The sequence below is a fragment of the Canis lupus genome, chromosome 37, assembly GCF_011100685.1.
Source record: "Canis lupus familiaris isolate Mischka breed German Shepherd chromosome 37, alternate assembly UU_Cfam_GSD_1.0, whole genome shotgun sequence".
Taxonomy (NCBI): Eukaryota; Metazoa; Chordata; class Mammalia; order Carnivora; family Canidae; genus Canis; species Canis lupus.
The window spans coordinates 24,629,807-24,652,183 of NC_049258.1; the positions used below are offsets into that span (position 1 = coordinate 24,629,807).

Consider the following 22,377-nt stretch of genomic DNA (forward strand, 5'->3'; position numbering starts at 1 on the left):
TCTGTCTAGCCTTTCTGCTTCTCTCGCCCCACACCCGCTACCCCAGGGTGGCAAGTTCCCTGCAAGTTCCCTGCAGACTCCCCACCCCCACCCCCATGCCTTCTTTTCTGGCCTTGGAATGTGGAATTGAGAAAGCCTCGGGCCATGTGGCCTGAGCTCGGAAGGCCCTTCCTGCCAGTTGGACGCCCTACTGGGCCACTACCTCCAAACAGAAGGACCTTTCCCCTTCCTGGCTAATCAAGGCCCAGGCCCCTCCTCTGGACGCCTCCCTCACTGTTCCCTACCTCCTGGCAGGTATCACCACACAGCAGGTCCCCCCTCCCCCTGCCACCTTGGTTCCTACAGCTGTGAGCTCCTTCAAAGGAAGACCTCTCTCTCTCTCTCTCTCTCTCTCTCACACACACACACACACACACACACACACACACACACACTACACAATACCTCATACACAGTAGGGGCTTAATAAATGAGTTGGACCTGACTGAAGATCTCCCCTGGAGTTTATGTGTACCCCCACTTAATCATTCCCACCCCACTCTCAGCCTTTTCCTGAGCCATACCCTGCCCCCAACATTTCATAATCCATCAAAAAGGCCTCCCTGGGTGTCCAGTCTGGGCCTCCCAACCCCAGTCTAGACACCAAAAGCACAATGAGAGCCAGGACTCCGTCTTCCTCAAGTACCGTACTCCATACTTCTGACAGTTCACAGAACACACCAACCTCTTTCCTGCCTCAGGGCCTTTGCACTTGCTGTTCTGGCTGCCCAAACCATTCTCCCTGACCCCAGCTGTCCATTGTTTACCAAGCCAAATCCCTCTTCTACTTCTAGAACCCACTGAAGTTTGTCTCTCAAAGAGGCTTTTCCTGACCACCTAAGTGACATTAGGCACCTCCAATATTCTTTCCCAACAGCACCCCGATAATTTTCCTCTTACTACAGTTCACAGTCGGAAGTCAACATATGCTCCCTTAGGAACAGTGTATCTCCCTACACCAGACCCAGGAAGGCAAAGAGCGCCCCTATCTCATTCACACCATATCCCCAGTAGTAGCTAGAACGGTTTCCCCAACCGCAAATGGCAGTTTTGTGTAAATTAGGAAAAGTCTTACCCTCTGGACAGACCAGCCCCTTGGACACACAGCTGAGTACAGCGTCTTTATGGAAATGGCACGAAAGTGCCCCTTCTGCAGGCGGACCCAGCTCTATACCTGGAGTGTGGCTGGCTCTCGGGCAGGCACCCTTGGCAGTGAGCGGCCTGCACGGCCATACAGGGCAGCCCTACCCGTCACACAGTGGACATGCGCTCAGCGAACGCCCTTGGATGGAGGGCAGGTGGGGAAATCGTCGGGCAAACTGCCCTACAGTGAGCCGAGTGCTCCATGCGGGCTGGAATGCCGAGTGTGCCCTTGAACGCTCTCCTGTGGGGAGCAGATGAAGCCTTCCCGAGCCCCCAGCCCCCCAGCCCAGCCCAGAGGATGGAAGCTCAGCAAACTCCACTCAAGTGGCAGGTTCCCAGCAGCTCCGCTGGTGCATTTGTACCCCTGAGGCGCACCTGCGCCCGCCCCCACGGAGGCCCTGTTGCGCTGAGTGCCCTCCCGGGATTGTGCCCTCCCAGGCTGGGCCATCCCTCTCGGGTCTCCGCCAGGGGGCAGTATTTCCTACTCTCACCGGCATGTCCCCTGCTGTCGTGTGAAACTCAGGCATGCCACTCTGCGGGCTTCTCACTGCCCAGATGCTCGGCACGTTCGAATGCGCTCCAGAAGGGAAACTGTGGCAGCCAGTGTGTCCCGCCTGCTGGTGTGCACGCGCTCCTGTACTCCCTTCCCATGGCCAACAGGGCTGGCTCGTGTACCCAGCTGAATACTTAGAAATGAGGGAGTGTGACCCCTCATCAAAGGCATTGTGGCTTCAGCCCCCCACCCCCCCCCCCCCCCCCCCCCCCCCCCCCCCCCCCGTCTCTTGGGTCGCCCGCTCTGGGGGAAGCCAGTTACCCTGCGGTGAGGACACCCAAGCAGCCCTGCAGACAGGCCCATGTGACCGGCAGCTGAGCACCCCCAGCCCCGCCACCAGCCAAGTGCCACGTGGGCAGGCCCATGACTGACCCACCTTGCAAGTGGATCCTCCAGCCCCTGTCAGGCTCTCAGATGACTACAACCCTCAGAAACTACGTGACATCGTGACTTCATATTGGTTGTAAATTGCTCAGTCTGGGGACAGATCTGTGATGTAGCTGGAGATAACCGACACAGAAACCAGAGCACAGGATCCCTCAGAAAGTGGGAGGCTAAAGGCTGATGCCCGACACTGGGGCCAGAGGCCATCTCCTCAGTCCTTCTTCCCCCCTGGGTTCAGGCATGCTCCTTTCTGGAATTCCTTCTTCCCTCTCCTTACCCTAGCACACAATTAGTCATCGCGTCCCAGAAAGTAACTCCAAAAAGGCTGTCAAGGCCCCCCTCCCTCCTACCAGCTCCTCTCCACTGCCCCAGTTCAGACCAAGTATCCTTCCCGGGGCCCTGTCTCCATCTCCAGCCTCCTCCCCCTTTAATCCACGGAGCCACAGGCCATTCTCAAGTGCAAACTGATCACATTACACTCCTGCTGACAACTGTCTCATCCAGCTCCTCAGCACACTCACAAGGCCTTGCCTCCACCTCCAGCCCCTGCCCCACAACAGATGTGCCACACTGAGCTCCCCCAAGAGGACACGGAGTCTGGTAGGTCTGAAATGGCAAACTCATATACATCCTCCAAGGCCCTGTTCAAAATGCCCCTCCCTGGATAACCGGGCATCCGAAGATGATGCCTCCCTCCTTTGTGCCCCCACTGGGGTCCTGTTCAACCTGGCAGCTCTGCATCCTGCCCCTGCTCCCAGCACAGGGTCTGACCTACAGATGGGGCTTAACAAGTGTGGAAGAAATTTAAAACCAAAAGAATTCTTCCCAGCCTAAACCACTGGGGCTGGGGGCTGAGGGCTGAGGGCCTGGGGCAGACACAGGAGAGGGCGGGTGAGCCCCACTGTGTCTGGGGCTCCAGACAGCCAGCCGGGAGAGGGCCCGTGTGGACCAGGAGCTGGGCTTTCTGGGTGCTTCGGTACTAACGGCCCCGTGGTCCAGCCTGGTCCAGCTCTCCACCTACCCGCTTCCCTGCCGGCTGCATGTAGACTGGCTCCCAGCTCAGAGGCCCGTCATGCTGCGGGAGCCCGGACAGGTTGCTCAGCCGCTCTGAGCCTCCATTTCCTCAGCTCTAAGACGCGGCCCGTAATAGCATCTGCCTCACAGCGTCGTTGTGACAACTGACGGGCTCCGCAGACCCGGCTGGCCCAGCCTGGGCTGCGTGCAAGGCCGTGGCTGGCGTTAGGCCTCCTAGCGGGGGACCCGGTTCTAGTCCCGGGTGCCACCATACGGCTATGTGACCTGAAGCAAGTCATCCGCACCCTCTGGTCCCCAGCACGCCCTGCTGTCCACCCACGTTCCCTCAAGGTCCCCTAGGTCGCTGAGCCCTGGGACACATGGTCCTCAAGCCTCTGCCGGCGGTGAGAGCCTGTGGTACCCCTGGGCTCTTCATCGCTCACCACCTGCCTCTTCCTCCAAGGAAGGAAGGGGAGGGAAGGAAGCCCGAGTTCCAACCCTGATCGCATCCCAGACGCGGTGGGGGGAACTCCCAGCCTGCGGTTGACAGGGATGCCCGCGCCACGGGGTCCCGCTCCTCAGGGCAGGGGGACAAGGGCAGGAAAACAGCGGCCCTCCCATCCCGGTGTGCTTCACGCTTGCGTCCTCCCCAGAGGCACATCCCAGGATCCGCCCCCCCCTGGGCAGACCGTGGCCTCCTCAGCTCCCCCCGAGGGCCGGGACCTTGTAAACCAGTGACCCCGCAAGATGAAGCCCCCTGGGGAGTGACCCTGTCAAACCCGAGCTCCACGGAGCCCTGGGAGCCTCATCTCTGCTCAGGGGTCACTGTCCCCCCCCACACACACACTGTCACTGTCTGAGCCGGTGGCCAGGAGGGAGCTGAGAGCCCCAGAGTGTGGAAGGGTCCACAGGTTACCTGCCGGGGTGGAGAGCTGCACCCCCAACCCCAGCGCTGAGCCAGCTCCCGCCTCACTGGGCTGCTGGTACTCTGTCCCGAGGTGGCTTCCTGCCTCCCGGGAACACAGGAAGCCAACATTGTTGCGATCTAAATGGCCTTTTCCTCCTGGCCTCGGCTCGGAAAATGAGCACATAGCGTCGGTGTGCACCTGACCCCAGCAGTAACCGCCCACACCCCCAGTGGGCCTCCGCTCCTTCCCCAGCTGCCAGACAGGCTGGCCCAGCCACCCACCTGCCCGCCCGGCCTCCCGGCCCCTCCCTACCCTGCTTAGCTCCATGGCCCGGCCTGGAGGTGCGTGAGAGCTCACATCACGTGTCAGCTCGGGGAGGCTATCAGACCCACATAGTTGGTCAACGTTATCCAAGATGTTTCTATGAAGAGGTTTTTTGAGGGGTTTTTTTTGGGGGGGGATTAACATTTAAATCAGTAGGCTTCAGGGCACCTGGGTGGCTCAGGGGTTCAGCATCTGCCTTCAGCTCAGGTTGTGATGCCAGGGTCTTGGGATGGAGTCCCGATGCGGGAGCCTGCTTCTCCCTCTGCCTGTGTCTCTGCCTCTCTCTGTGTGTCTCATGAATAAATAAATCTTTTAAATAAATAAATAAATCAGTAGACTGTGAGTAAAGCACATTGACTTCCACGACGTGGGTGGGCCTCGTCCAATCAGGTGAAGGCCTGAATAAAACAAAGGCTTGATCTCCCTAAGCAAGAAGGGACTCTCCCAGCAGACTGATGTTGGGCCTGAACTGCAACTCTTCCCTGGGTCTCCAGCCTGACAACCCTCCCTGCGGATTTTGGACTTGCCGAGCCCCTATAATCACATGAGCCCAGTCCTTAAAATAAATAATCTGTCTACCCATCCATCAGGTACCTACCTACCTATCTATCCACCCATCCACACATCCTGTTGGTTCTGTTTCTTTGGCCGGGGGAACCGCAACTTAATACAAGGTATCTCAAGGGATGGTCAGGGGGAGTCCATGTGGCTCTGAAGTTCAAGCAAGAGGAAACCTAGATCATCCCATCCAGTAGTTTTCAAACTTTCATGCAGATGGACTCTTACGTGGAACCTCAGCGAACTTGTGTTAACATTTACTAAATGCTTGCTCTGTGCCAGGCTGTGTTCTGAGCCCTTTATGTGTACATATTATCTCATTTGATCCCCAAAGTAACCCGAGGAGGGAGGTGTGCCATGTGTCTCATTTTAAAGGAGAGGTGACAGGCTTTTAGAGGTGACACAACCTGCTCACGTTCTTACTAATAAGGGACAGGGCTGGAATATGAATCCAGGACGTCCGGGCCAAGTGCAAGACCACCATCCATCCCGCCTCCCGATACACTTAACTGCTAAAACCACAACTCTTCTGATTAAGGTGGGCAGGGGCTGCAGGGCCCCAACCCCTCAAGCCTTCCCCCTTGGATTTCTCCTTATTCCTATCTTCTCAGGTACCTAAAGTACCTCCAAAAAAAAAAAAAAAAAAAGAAAGAAAGAAAACTTACAGTTCAAAATTTTGGATGACAATTTAGAGCCTCTGATCTAGTCCAATCCATCCTTTAGAGAAGCTCAAATGCCAGGCCCAGAGAGGTTAAATTTCTCACCCAAGCTCACACAGCCAGGCACAGAACAAGACTAAGGCAAGCCAGGACTAGAACCCAGGGTCTTCCCACCCTACCAGGCTGTCTCCAATGACTCCCAAGAGGTCCTCAGACAGAGGGGAGAAGCTGGGGTCCCCAGTGAAGTAACAGAGGACAAAGAGCTCCCTGAAACAAGGTTTCCCCCAAATCCAACCAGTAAGGGCTTCTAGGTAGATTTGTCCCATTGAGAGCTTAACTGTCTTTCCCAAGTGCCAAGTGCATCCCACTCTGGGGAAACTGCAGACGACTTCCCCCTACCTTCCAGGCTGATCAGAGGCCTTGAGAAGAGAAGTACACTAAGTCAAACCCCAAATCCAGGCCCAGCTGGCAGCCCTTGGGCTCTTGAGCTGGCATTCTAGTCTCTTCCCTTGGGGTTTCAGCCTTTGGCAAGGCCCTAGACTCCTTAGAGCACTGCCCCAAGGAGCTCTAGGAAACCCACCGTGTGAACGGAGAAGCTCTCACACAACCCTCAAGACCCAGCCTCTATCTGCGTTCCCTGACAAAGCCCAACAGGAAAATCTCTGCTAAGTCAGAGAGGACCTCTCACACGCACCTGTACGTCGTCTTTGCCGCTACATTCTGTGATTGTCTGATGGCAAGTCTATGTTCCCAGGTCAGGGGCTGGGTCTTGGCACCAGTTCCTGGCACCACATCCAGCCCAGAGGTGCACAATCATCAGATGCATGCACAGGTGTATGCAGGGGTGAAGTGGCCGCCTCCAGTGGGAGAGTTATCGAGCCCTTAGAGCCCCTGAGTGAGTTTCCGGGCCTCCCCCCACCCCCCACCTTCACTGTCTGAGCCTCAGTGAGCATTCTGGGTCCAGCCCCTTCCCTATAGTTGGGGAAGCTGAATCCCTGAGCAGTGACATGATTTATCTGAGGTCACACAGCCTGTGGGTGGCAGAGCCACTAACAAAGGCCCGGGGCCTCCTCTCCTCCCATGGTCTCATCCGTCCGTCTCCCCTACACGGAGCCCTAGTCCGTAACACTGGTATTCATGTTAAAGCCACACACAGAACCTCAGTGTTCCCCACAGTAACCACCCCCCAGGGACACAGGGCAGGGTTTATCATTAACCCCATGGTACACAGGCGGAAACAGGCTCAGCAAAGGAGAAGCCCGGCAGCCGTCTCACGGTGACCTCTTCTTCGCCTATTTATCGGTCACACTTATGCCCCAACATCCTGCCACCTTAGTTTGTCTGCACTGTCCATCTGTGAGTCCCCCAGACCAGACCCCAGGCTCCCTGACTCCTCTCCCCACCCCACCCCACCCCTGGGTCCCACCCCGACCCCCTCTGCCATATTACATTAGACAGCGAAATGCGGGAAGGCGGGGAGCTCGAGAGCAGGCCAGCCGGAGGGAGACAGGACAAATGCCCCAGTTTCTCTGGATCTAGGAAAGTGTCCTCACTGCCCCTGCCTGCAGGACTTCCCTCAGCGCTGTGAGCACCGTGGGGACTGTGAGCCAGAGCCTTGAGGCTCCATACACCCTGTCCCCTCACCACCCCCAGCCACTAATCCAGAGGGTAGCCACGCTGTAACCCCAGACTTGAAGACCAGAGAAGGAACCAGAGAGCACAGCAAACCCTGGGCTTGGCGAACAAAATCTGACCTGGATTTTAGTCCACAATCATCCCCTTAGCCAGAGAACAACCTGTCTGACCATACCTGGTGGCCATGGATGGATGGATGGATGGATGGATGGATGGATAAGGGGGGCTATCCATCTTGTGCCACCTCCCTGTTCCAAAGCACAGACAGTTGGCTCATAACTGCGTCTCCCACCAGTACATCCAGTGGCCCCACCCTGACCTCACACCTGGTGACCCCAATGCTCTTGCTGAGAATGCACCCCGGAGCCTGCAGAGCTGGGAGTCTTCAGTCCTCCCTTGCGGGCCCGTCCCATGGCCCAGTCCTGACACCTGGTGGTGCCTTTGGACTTCAGTCCCAGCTTTCATCCCGCTTCTCAATAACTCGCTCAGAGCTGCCAAACCAGCCTGGCAGCCCACTGGCCACCTGCCCTCCACTCTGGTTCACGCAGGCAGGGCCAGGCTCCGAACCGGGGAAAACCCACAGCTCACCTTGGGAGCCTTCCATTCCCATGGGGGCCACGTCCCCTCCCCAACCCAGGCTCTCCAGCCAGGTCAACTGAGGAGCCTAGGACCACAGACCATCACAGAACATGCGGCCACAGATGTGCCCAAGGTCACACAGCGAGTGCCAGGACTTCCCTCTGCCCCAGGCCTGTGCTGCCTCCTATCAGAGCAGCGCTGGCGGTCACTGGGGTGAAGGGACGGCACACTGGAAGGAAGGAAGGAACCGGTGGGGGTCGGGGAGGCTGAGGGGGGCTAACTGCTGCAGGTTCAGGGGGCGGGGTCAGGTGGCCGCGGTGACGCAGGTAAAATGCCAAACCCGCCCCCAGCAATTGGGATCCTCCCAGCTCCTACCCTCTCCCACCACCGCCGCAGTCGGACCTCGCAGGAGGAGGGTGCCACCACGCGGCTGACCTTGGTACTGCGGAAGTCCCTTTGGCCCCCTCCACCTGTCTGGGGGTGCCAGCTCTTGGGTTAAGGCCCATTGACCTCTTCCCTTTGGCCGGAGCAGGACGTGCCCAGAGTGTCTTCGCCGCGCACATTCCCACCCTCTCCCCGCTCCGTCCTGCAGCCCAAACTCCTTGTCTAGGAAGACTTCCCTCCCCCAGAGAGCACAGCCCCTGACAACCCCACCAGGACCCAGCCAGCTGTGAGCCTTGGCAAGAGATTGGACTCTTCTGAGCCTCAGTTTCCTCACCTGTAAAGTGAGGGTGACAGCGGCACCTGCCAGATGCTGGGCCTGCGAGCACTGCAGGAGAGCCACGTGAGGGCTCTAATACCCAGCACTTGGCTGAGGGCTCCCTGGGCGCTGAGGCCCAGCTTCCCGGACACCTCGGCGGGGAGGGACAGGCGGAGGGGAGAGTCCAGGTAGAGCCACGTGATAAAGGCCCACGGCGAGAAAGAGCCCGGCCGCTTTGGCATGTGTGCCACCCCTGGCATATTCGGGAGCCGAGCTGGTGCGGCTCGGGTGAGTATGGGCTTGGGGCACGGGGGTGGATGGGCCGGAGAGCTGGCAAGGGAGGGGTCAGTGCTTTGTCTTGAGGGCAGTGGGGGCTCCCAAGACCGTTTCCAGGGAACGGACAGAACTAGATCTGCCTGGAGTCGGGCTGAGAGCTGGCGAGGACAGTGGGTTGGAGAGGGTGGGTCAGGAGACCAGGGGCAGCGGGCCGCCCGCCAGGGGAGAGATGCCGGCAGCCTGAGAAGCTCAAGGACTCAACTATACCGAGGGGCCCTGGAGACTGACAGGAGGTGGGGGCAGAGGAGGGCCTCTGTGGGGCAGCTGGGTGGGGGAGGTGTCAGCCACCGAGATGGGGCGCAGGGGCCTCCTGCTGATCTTATGTGTGATCTGGGGCAAGACACTGGCTTGTCCAGCTACAGTGAGAGCCAAACCCCAGGCCGTCTCAGAAGCACATGATGACAGTGATTAAAGAAGCCCAGCAGCCACCAGGCCTTCCCTCCAGTCTGATTTGAGGCCTCTTAAACTCACCCCTAAGTTTGGTATCTTTCCCAGTGCCAGGCACACGCCACACACACACCTTCCCCATGCCCGCCACATGCCAATCACGGGACCTCCACATGTCATCCACATGACTGCCACACAGCACCACACACCCTGTGCACGCCCGCCACATGCCAACTACATGACATCCATGGGCCAGCCACAACCCCACTCATACACCCTCCCCAGGCCATCCACACACCCAGTACATGCCAACCACACATCATCCCCACACCACACGCTACTAGCCATACACCTTCCACATGCCATCCACATGCTGCCTTCCTAGCATCCACACACAAGCCACATGCCATCTCCATGCCACCCACCACCTGCCACATGTCATCCATACACACCCACAAGCTTGCCTTCTGGTGTGCTCAGCAACTCCCCACCTCTTGAGAACCTGGCACCAGGCCAGGACCCAAAGACATGTGCCTGGGCCCCAGGCCACCTCATTCCCATGATGACGTGCTCCCCATCCCCCATAGTCTGACCAGCTCCTCACCTTTGCAGGTGCACCCCTCCCGGGTGATGACCTGACGGCAGATACCACAGGGCTTCACCTTCTTGAAGGTCTTCACCTTGAAGTGATGAGTCTTGGGCGCCTCCAGATCCTCTGGCTGTGGGGGGAGAGGCACAGAGATCAGGGTCTGGGCAGGGGAGGGAGCAGGGGGTGGGTGTGGGGGTTGCCTCCAGGAGAAGTGGGCCAGGACTGGGGAAAACGAGAGGTGCCAGCCCCTTCCCGGGTGACAGGCCTCAGCCCATTTCTGGGAGGAGGTGCCCCAGGAAAGAGCTGAGTGGAACCGAGACTCCCACAGTCAGGTGGGTCAGCATTATGGGACACTGATTTTAAATGGATTACGTGGGACACCTGGGTGGCTCAGCTGCCTTTGACTCAGGTGTGTGATCCTGGGTCCTGGGATCAAGCCCCGCATGGGGCTCCCCTCAGGGAGCCTGCTTCTCCCTCTGCGTATGTCTCTGCCTCTCTCTGTGTCTCTCACGAATAAATAAATTTTTTTAAATCTTAAATAAATAAATAAAATGGATCACACAATACAATTTTCCACATATACCATGTCGCTACAGCCCAGAAGGTTCTCTCAGGGCCGTCCCGGGCAAGATTCCCCTAAAGTGAATACTATCGTGGCTTCTTTTTTTTTTTTTTTTTTTTTTAAGATTTTATTTATTTATTTATTTATTTATTTATTTATTTATTTATTTGAGAGAGTGGGGGATGCGTGCACAGGCATGAGCAGGGGGAGGGAGAGAACCCCAAGCACAGTCTGCACTGAGCATGGGGCCCCACGCAGGGCTGGATCCCACGACCCTGAGATCATGACCTGATCCGAAATCAAGAGTTGCCGCTTGACCGACTGACCCCCCCCGCACCCCTGCGCCCTGCTATGATTGTGATTTCTATCACCAAAGATTCGGGTTGCCGGCGTTTTTAACTTCCTCACACAAGACGTGCTCCGTGTCCAGCTTCTGTCCTGGGGATCAACCTGTGGGATTCATCCACACGGCCACCCGACTGCGGCGCTTCCTTTATCCGTCCTACTGCTGAGGGTCCTTGGCCTTCCTCCCCACGTCCCCGGAGGGCCACGTCCCCCCAGGTCTCTCTCACCCCCTCGCCGGAAGCCTCCTTCCACCTTTATTTTTATTTTTGGTTCTTTGCATCATGAAAACATCAGCATGTCCAATCTCCTTTTCCTCACTACCCCAGCACACATGGGAGAGGAGCGGCGGGCGGGCGGGCGGGCGGTCCAAGCCTTCTGGAGGTCTCACCTGCCCCGAGCCCACCGCTACCACGGGACTCAGTTTCCCACCCTGGACAGCACCGGGTCGGGCACCACACCCCAAGCTCGGACAGTCTGTCCTCTGTAACCACATGCGGGAACACACTCCGCGCCGCAAAGCCCTGCACCCACACTGCTTGGGAGCCCCCCCTCCCACCTGTGGCCCTCAGCAGGGGGCACCCCGGGAAGCCGTCCCCGCTCGCGGGCACCACGCCTAGAGGCACCTCACCCTGGGATCCCACCTGATCCGTTTCCCAGCTTCGGCAGCAGAGGCCAGCAGAACACAGACATCGGCAGCGCTCTCTCTCTCTCTCTCTCTCTCTCTCTCTCTTGCCAGCACAGAGCTTCCTGACACCCATCTACACACCCAGAGCCACACACAAGGCCACGATTGACGACAGACCCTGAGGTTCCGGGGGAGGGTTCTTCTTTCCCAATCTCCCTCCTTGTACCCAGTTCCAGAGCCTCAGGGACAGGGGGCGGAGGGGCGACTTGTGTGTTCAGAGAAGGGAGGGAGACAGCGTCCCGCAAACCCAGCCCGTCCAGGACTCCTCGCTGAGGCGCTGCAGTGGTGAGTCCTGGGGAAGAGAGGGGCTGAGCCCCCAGAGACAGAGAGAAAAACCGACAGCATGAGAGAGAGACAGAAAGCCAGAGAGACAAAGAGACAAAGAGATAGAGAGGAAGGGAGAGGGACAGACAAGACAGACAGAAAGACAGAGCCAGAGACACAGAGACACAGATAGAGAAAAGCAACAGGGAGTCAGAAAGGAAGAAAAGACCCAGATAAAGGCAGAGATGAACAAGCACATCCAGAAATAAAAGAAATTAGAAACACAGAGACTATAAAGGGAACCAGGGAATCAAAGGGGCAGACAAAGGGACCCAAGAGCCATCCTGAACGGGCCCCAAAGGCTAACCCCAGGTTGTCCTGAGCATCACAATATGGAAAGATAGTAGCGGCTAAAATGGGCCCAAGCCGATAGGTGAAATAAGTGAAAAAAAATTCCAAGCCTGATGAGAAACAGAAGATTTACAAATCTCGAAGCACATGGCCACGCCACACTTAGAAATCACAAAAGGGGAAGAAGTAACTTTGCCTGGCAGGCTCCTGGTTAATCAAGGGATCAAAGCCAAGGTGACCGGTAACGGGGTGAATGGAAATCACGGGGCACCACCGAGGGGACGCGGTGAGAGCAGGACACCACCCCTGGCGCGTCCCTGCCGAACAGACACAAGCGCAATCTCATCGTCGTGGGGAAGCATCAGAGCAACCCGGATGGAGGCACCGTCTACCCATGACGTGGCTCGGGATCATCCCAAGTGACAAGGTCACAGAAGCCAAGGGAAGACCGCGGAGATTTCCAGCCTGCTGGAAGTCTAAAGAGCTAGGCCAGTCAAACGCCGGCGCTGACTCGGAACTGGGTTCTTCCCAGGCCCGGGAAGGACATCATGGGCAGGTGGGGTGGGGGCAACGGGCCGCGCTGCAGTGGGGTCCCAGGCCGAGACCGTGGTCATGTGTCAGTGTCCGATCCCTGACTTTGCTGCCTGGCTTGGGTTCGGTAGGGGAACGTCCTTGTGGAGAACCAGGAAAGCGCTGAGGGGTGGCAGGGCACTGTGTCAGCAGCTCACTGGCAAACAGCTCGGAAAACGAGTCCCTTGCACTGCATTTGCCACTTGTCTGAAGTCTGAGACTATCTCAAAATTCAAAGAGAGGCAGACTGAGACGACCGGGAGGCAGGGACCGAGCAGCTGCGACAAAGGGCGAGGGCGAGGTGGAGCGAGCACAGGCGGTGCAGCCCACAGCCCCGCCCCAGCACTGGCCCCTGGGCCTGGGTCCCGCTCACCCAGGGGTTGGGTCCCAGGGGCTGTGCTTCCACTGAGGGGGGGTGGGAGCAAGGCACAGTCCTGCACTAGACCTCACTCAGGGTCCCCCATCCCATGACAAGGGGCAGTGAGCCGCCTCCATTCTGCAATCTCACCTGCCCAGTTGCCTACCTCGGCCCCTGGCCCGCAGCCTTCCAGATAATCTTGGTCATAGACGGTCCTCATAGACGGTCTGGAGAGGGGGCCCCGCCCGAAGGCAACTGTAGCAGCCCGGCCCTGGGCTTGGGGGAGGTGCAGAAAGGGGGCTTGGGGTTCAATCTAAGGCCTGTCTTGGGGGAGGTGCAGAAAGCCCCAAAGCCCAGTCTTCCCAGGCCTACCCCAGCCACCCCCCCAAGCCTGCCTGTCCCACCTCATGGAGTCCAGCAGAGCACCCCATTCCAGCTCAACCCCTAGACTTCTCCATCTATACCCTAAAGCCTACAGAAGGAGGCCTACTGCCCAAAGCATAGCTGGGGCAATGGATTCTCCCAAAAGGGGGTCCCGGCTGCCCAATGCACAGACCGGGAACAGGCCGAGCCTTCCAGGCTGACAAGCAAAAACACCCAGGCTTCTCCCCCGGGGCCCTGGGCTTACCTGCCCTGCCTGCCCAAACTCATAAATGTGAGTTTACAAAATCTTTCCCGCCCAGGCTTGGAGAACAGGAACAGGGTTTCAGAGACATTGTCTGGCCTCACTCATGGCCTCTGTAAGCAGCTCGTGGGCCAAGGCCCAGCAGGCTCCCGCCCCTCCCCTCCCCTCCCCTATTTCTGGCTCTCTGGCTCTCTGGCTGAAGGAGCACTGCCACGGGAGTCTAGAGACCCGCTCTCTAGGTTGATGACCTTGACAACATCAGTGGCCTTCTCTGGGCTTCTCAACCCCCCAAATGGAGGTGATGGCTTTGGATGAGATAGTCTGAGCATCGAAAGAGCAGGGGAGAGGATGGGCCAGTTTGAGATGGAGGGGTTAGAGGAACTGGGGGTGGGACATGCTCATGGTTACAGAGAGGGGTACCTAATGAGATATCAGCCCTCCAGGAGAGGCTAGGGAACGCACGGGGGAGCAGGAGGCCAGCCCGCCCACCCCCAGGCAAGTGGCCCCAGGCTGTGACCCCCACTCTGCAACACTGGCTCCCCCACCCCCAAGATCCCCCCCCCCAGCCATAAAATGGGTATCTGGCAATTTCGTGGAGTCATCCACAGATCCACAGAGGTCTGAAGGTTTCCCAGTTGGCTGGAGGAGATAGTGTAGGGTGAGTGAGCCTTGTATCTTCAAATATCTGAAGGCACTGGCATTGTAAGAATGCACCAGGCATGATGTGTGAAGTTACTGAAGGCAAAACAAAACTCGAGGGGGGAGGTGGGGGCAGAAGCCACAAGGGCGCACGATTAGACTCAAGGGGGCACAAGAACTTCCCAACGACCAACCATACGTTAAAACCCAGACGAAGAAGCAGCCTGCGGTGGGGTGGGGGCTGGCACCTACGCTGCCCTCGCCCAGGGTTACTCTGCAGATACACGCAGCGGATGTGAACCAGCCCTTGAAGTGCAAAGCTCTGCACGGGGGTAACCACTCCTTGGGACAAGGCGCGTCATCCTTTTTCCTGACAAGGGGCAGACAGCCCCACAAAGCCCTTCCCACCCTTCCCAGCTGGATTGGCTCCTCGAGGACCTGGGGGATACTGGGAGGCAGAGAAGGCACAGCTGCAGCAGGAGCTGCCGGTCTCCCCAACACCCACCTCCCTCGAGAGCCAGGGCCCAGAGAAGGGCAGGGGTCCCAGCCCGGAAGTCAGTCCCCCCCCTCCCTGCCAGCCAGAGCCCCAGCCCTGTGACAGGCCCACCCAGCATCACAGGGCTTTCCTGGGCCTCAGGGGGATCCTGGCCTTCCCACCCTCCATTCAGCAAGGCCTGCCTGCCGCAGAGTCCCAGCCAGAGGGGCGGGCCACATCTGGCTAGGACAAGCTTTGGCGGGAGTCCTCGGGCCCTGGGTGGGAAAGGCTGTTTGTGGGCTCCTCCCTGCCCCATGGGGGCAGAGTGTGGTGGGGTGGGGAACCGACAGCCCTAGGGGTCCTCCAGCTCAGGCCTCCCGCCCCCTCCCGAAGCTTCCCCAGCCCTGGCGCACACTTAGGAGCCTCGATGAAGTGGCCAGAGGACAGACGTTGCGGGGGGCCACTGAGCCTCAGGGGAGAGCATCACCAAAAAGCAGGCCTGGAGAGCCAGTCAGCCCTCTCCCCGCCTCCTGGCCATCCACACCCCCCTCCATGTCTTGTCCACGTTGTCATCCTGGGTGGGGACACACCAGGACGGGCTTGGCATCGGCTGTCATTTCCGTGGGGAGGACTCGGACTCCCCAGGGATCTGCAGGCTGGCATTGGGGAGACCTCAGTCGCATCAGGTGCAGGCTCCCCCAGCCCCACCTCCCTTCACACACACACCAAAGCTCCTCAACGAGCCCCCCCAGTCTGCTAGCCAGCGAACGGCCTGACGGTGTTTTTGGTCGCCCGGGTGGAAAACTCTGAGTCACCCCCAAACTCCTCCCAGCCCTCCACCCTCCAATCCAACTAGCTGCCAGACTCTGAATCTTGCTTCCTGAACACTCTCAGGCCTCCTGCGCCTTTCGATTCCAGGGCCTCTGCCCGATGGAAGGCCTCGTCACTTCTATTGCAACAGCCTCCTGGGCCCCTGACCCTGGGCCCCTCTGTGCAGCCTCTAAGGAGCACAGCTCTATGGGGTCATGGCACCCCCACTCGCCCCAAAATGCTTCCATGCCCACGCATGCATCCAAGACAAAAGCTGCGCTCTCTCCAGCCAGCGGAGGAAGCAGCCTCGAGCATACCCAGCCCACTCCGCCATCTCAATCTCCACACCTCACTCCCCAGCTCCCTGCCCCGCACCCACCTCTGAGCCTCCGCTCTGCTGTTCCCTCTTCCCAGAATGCCCTTCCTCCCCCCTCAGCTTGCTAAGTTTCTGAGGGTCCTTCAAGGCCTCATTCCATGCCCACCCCCTCAGGGAAATTCCACCCCCCATACCCTCCCACACACACCCCTGCCTGAGATTCAGACTCTCCACCACTGCTTCTTTCTCGAAAAGTCTGAAAGCGCTGGAAAAGATGAGCACACATGTTCCGATCACCGTGATTCACCGTTGGCTGATGTCGAGCCGCTTTTCCGGGCTCTTCCTCGGTCTCTGCCCCTACAGAAACCCCACTGGGATGACCACCCACTTGAAACCCCGCATCAGTGCAGTGCCATTCTCTAATATTCCATTCATATTCTAATTTCCCCTTTTGCCCCATGAGCATCCATCACAGCTGGGTCTTTGGTTTGGTTTTGCTTTTGGACTGGGGATCCATCAGGACCCTGCATCACGTTTCCTTGCGGGGTTTCCTTCATCTGTTTTCAACTGGACACACTACTCCACCTTTTGATTTGCCTTTTTTGAAGACTCTAGGCTGTTTGGCAGGAGGTCCCTTGGTTTGGATTTGTCAGCTTACTTCCTCATGATTCAATTCAGGCTGAACCCCCACCTCCCGGCCCCAGGCATCCCCTCCTCTCCTGGTTGCACCTTCCCCAGGTTAGGTGGACCCAGGCAAGTGGATTAACCCCGGTCTGCCTCACTTGACTCATGGGTTAAATGGGCTAATAGTAACCTCCCACAGGTTGCTTTGAGACAACGCCTGGCACATGGTGAAGCACCTCCTGGGCACATTGTGTGTCACTGGTGCGTGCACTACACTCGCCCACCTGGGGGCACACGTCTACCGGTACTTCTGTTCCATGTCCTCATGTCCTGGCATGGTGTGACCCTTAAATACGTCTGAAGGAGCAAACTGAATGGATTTGCTGCCGTGCCTCAGTTTCTGCACCTATAACTATACCCCACTCCCACTGGCCTGTCCTCAGGGAGAGGACACAGGTCACCCCCTTCACCGGCCACAGGTGCCGGGCTGAATGAGAACTCTGTGACTCTGAGTAGCCCTGCTTCTCTGCGGGGAGGTGAGGGGGGGCGGGCAGAGGGCGACACTGGCTGGACTCCTCCCACGGGACAGAGGAGCGCCCCGAGGCTGGGAACCCAGGATTCAGCCCCAGACTCAGTTTCCTGAGCTGGATGATCTCCCCTCAGCTTGCCTCTCTCCCCCGTGCCCAGCAACTTCATAAACTGCACCGCAACATTCCTGAGTGGCAAGTCCCAGGTCCCTTTTGTGCCCTAAAGGGAGTTGTCTAGTGGGGTGCAAGGGCTCAGAGGTGGGACAGCCTGAGCCCCATTCGTGGCCGGTGCCACGGCGAGAGGCTGGCACAGAATCCCCAGTAAGCCCCCACAGTGACGATGAGCCTGAGGAGCCTGCTCTGGACGCACACAGAGGGCAGGATGGAACAACATTCAAATCCAAGTCTGCCTGAGGCCGACCCGCAAGCCCCTAGCCCCTGCACTACCACCGTCTCTGACAGTGTGCCAGGAGCCCTGCCAGTCATCGTCAGGGCCCCCCTGCCCAAGGCCACATCCTGGCCAGTTTACCCAGTCCTAGCCACCCACGATTACCTTCACCTGCTGCACTTGGACTTCTGAGCTCTCAGCTTCACCCCTGCATTGAAGTTCACCTCCCAAGAGGACTTTCCCAACACCTCCCCATTGTCCAGTCCAGGTTAGGTCCCCTCTACCTGTCCCCACAGCTGCCCTCTTGGCAACACCCCCCCCCTTATTTTAATCATGAGCCCAAGATCTATCTGCAAGGCTCTTGAAGAAAGTGGGCACCCCATAATCATCTGTGAGATGGATGGACGGGCACTGGGTGGGTGGGTGCCCACGTGGCCCAGTGGCTGGATGGTTTCTCCATCACACACAGAATTTCCCCAACACCAGCCACTACCCCTGGGCTGCCTGCCCCCAAGCCCCGACCTTCAACCCAGAGCTCCAAAGCCCTGGCAGCCCATACCCTTCTGTCTAGGACCACGGAACCCAGAAAACATGTGGGCCGTGGGCAGGCCCTTTCCCCTCTGTGGCTCCCCTTCACCATGGCTGGAAACCAGAACTCGTCTCCACCCTTCATGCCTTCCAGAATCACACTGAGGTCCGAACGACATTATTTAAGTCGAGGAACTGAACACAAGAGAAGCGCAGAGAGGCTAAGTAACTTGCCTGAGCCCACAGCTAATAAGTGGCCGCGTCAGCATTTGTACCAGGCAGGCTCCTCCAGAGCCCACCTTCTGCCCATTGCACAGGCTGCCTGTAGGGGAAGGCCCTGACTCTCCTCAGCCTTCACATCATTCTCATGGCCCCTGCCACATACCCTGCCCTGAAGGATTCCCAGGATGGAAAGCCCTTGACGGGGGACCAGGAGAACCCAGGTTCCGGTTCTGCTCTAGCTCGCTGGCGTGGCTTTGGAAACACGCCATCGTACGATCAGAGCTAACATTCCTTGAGCCCCGCCTGTGTGAGAGACGCTCTTCTAAATGTATGCGTCTATTAGCTCATTTAAAACGGAACAACCCTCTAGGTGGGTGGGGAAACTGAGGCACAGAACTGTGAAGCTCCTTGCCTAAGGTCACCCAGCTAGCAAGGGTCAAGGCCAGGATGGGAGCCAGGCCTAGCACCCTCGGCCAGCTCACTGCACTCCAGCTGAACACTGAGGTACTTGTCTCAGACTCTGTGCCTCAAATGTCATTCAGAGGAGAAGCTTTGCAAAAGGAGGGTTTTATTTCAGACCCCGGCCAGGCTCGTGGAGCCCATCCTAGGGCCCAAACCCCACGCATCAGGGGGCCCCGGGTGGGCACAGCCCTCAGAGGCAAATGACACTCCAGACACAGCAATCTCAGAGCCAAGGGGTCAGACTGGGGTCAATGTGGCAGCAACTGCACACCCAGAATCTGCGGGTGCATGAGGACCCTTCTGGACAAAAACGTGTGCTTGGCGCTGGGAAGGACACCAGCTCCAGGAAAGAGAACACTTCACTGTCCGCAGCTGCAAGGGGCCTCCGAGAAGACTTTCCCCACTTCTGTGAGGTCCAGAAAAGTCGAGCAACCAGCCTGAAGCCACATGGCTTGCTCAGGGCAGGGCCAGAGCTGCGCCTGCCCCCCACCCCTACCCCCAGCCCCGGCCCTGCCTGGTGGTCCTTTCAGTCCCACCACCCTTGATAAGCTCCTTCCCAGTCCCAGAGAACAGAGTGAGTCCTTCTGGCAGGAAGAGCCTGCAGCTCTAACTCCATCGGCACAACACCAAAAAGCCTCAATTAATGGGCATGTAATTATTTTCTAAAGAAACCATCCTTGAATATGTAATAGCAGGAGCATTTGATGAGAAAATCAAGTTATGCATAATATGTAGCTATGCTCCTCTGCTAATAAAGTGATTTTTATTCCTCGAGCTTGTAAAGACCATGCACTGCAGATACACTGCTGCTCGGAAGAAGCTTCCGTACCTATCCCTGTCCAGGAACGTGGGTGCACATGGACAAGCACACACACATAGTGTCTCTTCCAGACCATGCCTCAGTTTACCTCCCTGAGGCCGCAGACCCAGCTAGTTGCTGGCCCCAGAACAGCTGGGCAGTCAGGAGCCTCAGAGGTGGGGCCCCCTCCCACAACAGCCATCCCAGGGACATCCTCCTGCACGTGAGATCTGGGTTCAGGGGATCCCACCAGCCAAGCAGGAGGTTTCTGAGAGGGGGATGGACAAGCATCTACTGAGCACCTACTGTGTGCCTGGGCACCTGAACTTTTGATATATTTTACCTCTGTGCTCATCCCAGTCATACAAGGTGGGTTTTATTATTCCCACTTTACAGACCAGGAAACTGAGACTCACGAAGGGGCCTGTCTTACCCAAGGCCCACCTGGTAAACAATGGAACTAAGATTTTAACCTAGCCCTGCCTGGTGTCAAAGTCCGCACACGTCCCGCCACCAGGTGCCTCTCAAGGCAGAAGAAGCAGCCCCCTCGGCAAAGCCTCCAGGGCTTCTGTGCCCCTTCTCCATAACTGGTGCCATCTACCCCTCCATCGCCTGCCCCAGACACACCCCCCAGTCCCACCATGGCCTGCCGAGAAGAGAGGAAGTTTGCTGGTAGGGCTGCCGGTGCCACTGGGGCGGAGGGGGGAGCCGAGAGCCCCGACCTGACCAGAACCTGGTCCTCTGTCCAGCCCACTCTCACCAGCTCTTCCCATTCCCACAGCCAAGTGCCCCTCCCTGGGCTGTCCCACAGGGTTGGGAGGAACAGGTCTGGGAAGGGACCAGGAGACAGGGCAGGGGAGGGGCTTAGATGCCCCCAGGTGGCACCATCCACACCCGTCTTTGGTAACCAGCACCTTCTCCCAACTCCCAGGAAGGCCAGTAAGATCGACAGGGCACTCATGCCCACCTCTCTGCAACTCCCCTTCACCGACCTCATTTCACACGTGGGGAAACGGAGGCCTGCCAGGGTGAAGTCATTTTTCTCACGACCTCCGAGCAGAAGTGGCCCTTCGTCCGCCCACAGCAGCCTGTCACCCTGGAAGTCTCACTGCCACCTGTGCCACTGCAGGGCTCTCCCCCGCTGCCCACCTCCATCCCCAGCACTGTACGCAGGCCTCCCAGAGCTTGCCCGAGGGAGCTGGAAGGCCCTAGCCAGGTGAGCTGGGCCAAGGCTCCCCTTTTACAGATGTGAACAGCAGCCCAGAAAACCGCCGGTGCAGCCCCAGTGCAGGATGCTCCGGGCCCTCAGTCTAGCATTCTGACCCACCCCCACACTCCCCTGCACCCGAGCCCCACAGTCCGCCCAAACCCCTCTCCCACCCTTCCCCTCTCTGCCCCAAGGACACCTGGCCCCCTGAGTCTGATCTCCCACAGCTGTCCCCAGCCTGGGCTTGCCTGGGGACTGGCCGGAACAGGGAACCGGGCAGGAAAGGCCACATCTGGATCCTGGGCTGCAAGCCCCCTCCCCACGCGCTCCTCCCCCCCACCAGCCATCACTCTCTTGGAGGCCCACATGGACCTCGGCCAGGGATGACTTCCTCGCTGCCCTCCTGACCCGCGCATGCCTTCACCCAGCCCAGAGCCCAGAAGCCCCTCTGAGGCCGGGGTCTCCTGGCCCTGCCCCCACCCCTCCCGCAGCAGTCAGGACTCTCCCAGGAGACTTGTAACTTCATCAAGCGGCCCCCAGACCCTGCCTGCCCACCCCTCAGGCACCCTCACCCCAACACACGCCCTGGTAACTGGGGTTGGGGGTGCAAGAAGGGAGAAAGAGCAGGCCATGTTTCCCTCTGCTGGGCAGGAGGGGAGGGCGGCAGGGGGGTCCTGGTAAGGATGGGAGGCCCATAGAGGAAGGGGGCTGGCAGCGGTAGAAGCTGAAATCGGGTCCAGAAGGGATCAAAGTGAGGGATCGGAGCAGAGTTCTCCAGAGCCAGGCTTCCCCCAGGTTTCATGTGCCAGGTCAGGGTCCCCTGTCCCTCCAGACCCCTCGGCTGCCACCTCCTCCGGCTTGGGCTGAGCGTCAGAGGGGGTGAAGAATTGGCCCCCCCAGTGTGGCAGGGGGTGGGAGGGTGGCAAGAGAGGCTCCAAAAGGAAACAAACTTCTTGCCGGCTTCCTTCCACTTCCCGCTCCTGGACTCCAGAGGCAGCAAGAGAGCTGGGGAGGGGGCATGTCCTGACCGCCGAGGCCCTGTTGATGGGGAAGGACCACAGCCGAGGGCCTGCGTGAGTCCATGTGTCCTTCAGTCAGTAAGAGGCAGAGAGCCCCCCCTGCCCCCCTGCCTTCACACCAACACCCCCACACACACTGGCTCTCAGCCTAAGGATAAGACGGGAGGGAGGGGGGCCCATGACCTCGTAGCTAAAGCAGCCGGACCTACCCAGAGCATGCAGGACAGACAGATCCACGTCATCTTCGGCGGGTGCTGTCCCTCAGGCCCAGCCTGGAGCCTGCTCACGGCCCCTGAGCTCGCGGCCCCCACGGAGCAAGAAGGCAGCTCGGGCTGCGGCTCCTCCAGCCAGCATCTGTCGGGCCTCTCACCCTGCCTGCCTCCCGCTCACCCTCCCTCCTTCCCTCCTCCCCCCACTCCACCCCCTTGTCCCAGCCTCCTGTCTCCTCCCTCCTCCCAGGCTCCGCTGGTGGCTGTTGGGGGTCAGAAGCCTGCTTTGCAGGGGGGTGTGAAGGAGACCAGGCAAAGGGACAGCTACTAGAGCCAGCTGCCCCCAGGCCGTTACCATTACCCCCCCCCCCACCGCCACCCCCACCTCCAGACATACAAGCCCTGGGAGCCACCCTGGGAGCCACCCAGGCTCCTCCTGCCTTCTAATGGGATGCTGGCAGCCCCCAGGTCTACTGTCCTCCTGCAGATCCCCCCTCCAGCCCCCAGAGCATGGATGAACAGACAGACAGACACAGTCTGCATATCCTGGGGTCCGCCAGGTCCTATCTCTGAGTGCAGATAGA

The 22,377-nt window shown here is 58.8% G+C and overlaps 1 protein-coding gene across 9 annotated transcripts in view; it reads right to left on the minus strand.

Moving 5' to 3' along the window:
* TNS1 (tensin 1) overlaps positions 1-21,943 on the minus strand; it is a 196,872-nt gene extending 174,929 nt beyond the window's left edge. For 3 of the 9 annotated variants that reach the window (XM_038585699.1, XM_038585698.1, XM_038585697.1), the window contains exon 1: positions 9,824-9,928. Coding sequence is in view for 1 of the 9 variants with exons in the window: in XM_038585701.1 (XP_038441629.1) it covers positions 9,824-9,938; positions 21,794-21,826 (148 nt within the window). In the remaining 8 variants the exon portion in view is untranslated. Of the gene's footprint in view, positions 1-9,823; positions 9,939-21,793 lie in introns of those variants that run through there. The other 6 variants (XM_038585703.1, XM_038585702.1, XM_038585700.1 and 3 more) reach the window with 3 other exon arrangements.
* Between the last annotated feature and the right edge of the window lie 434 nt (positions 21,944-22,377).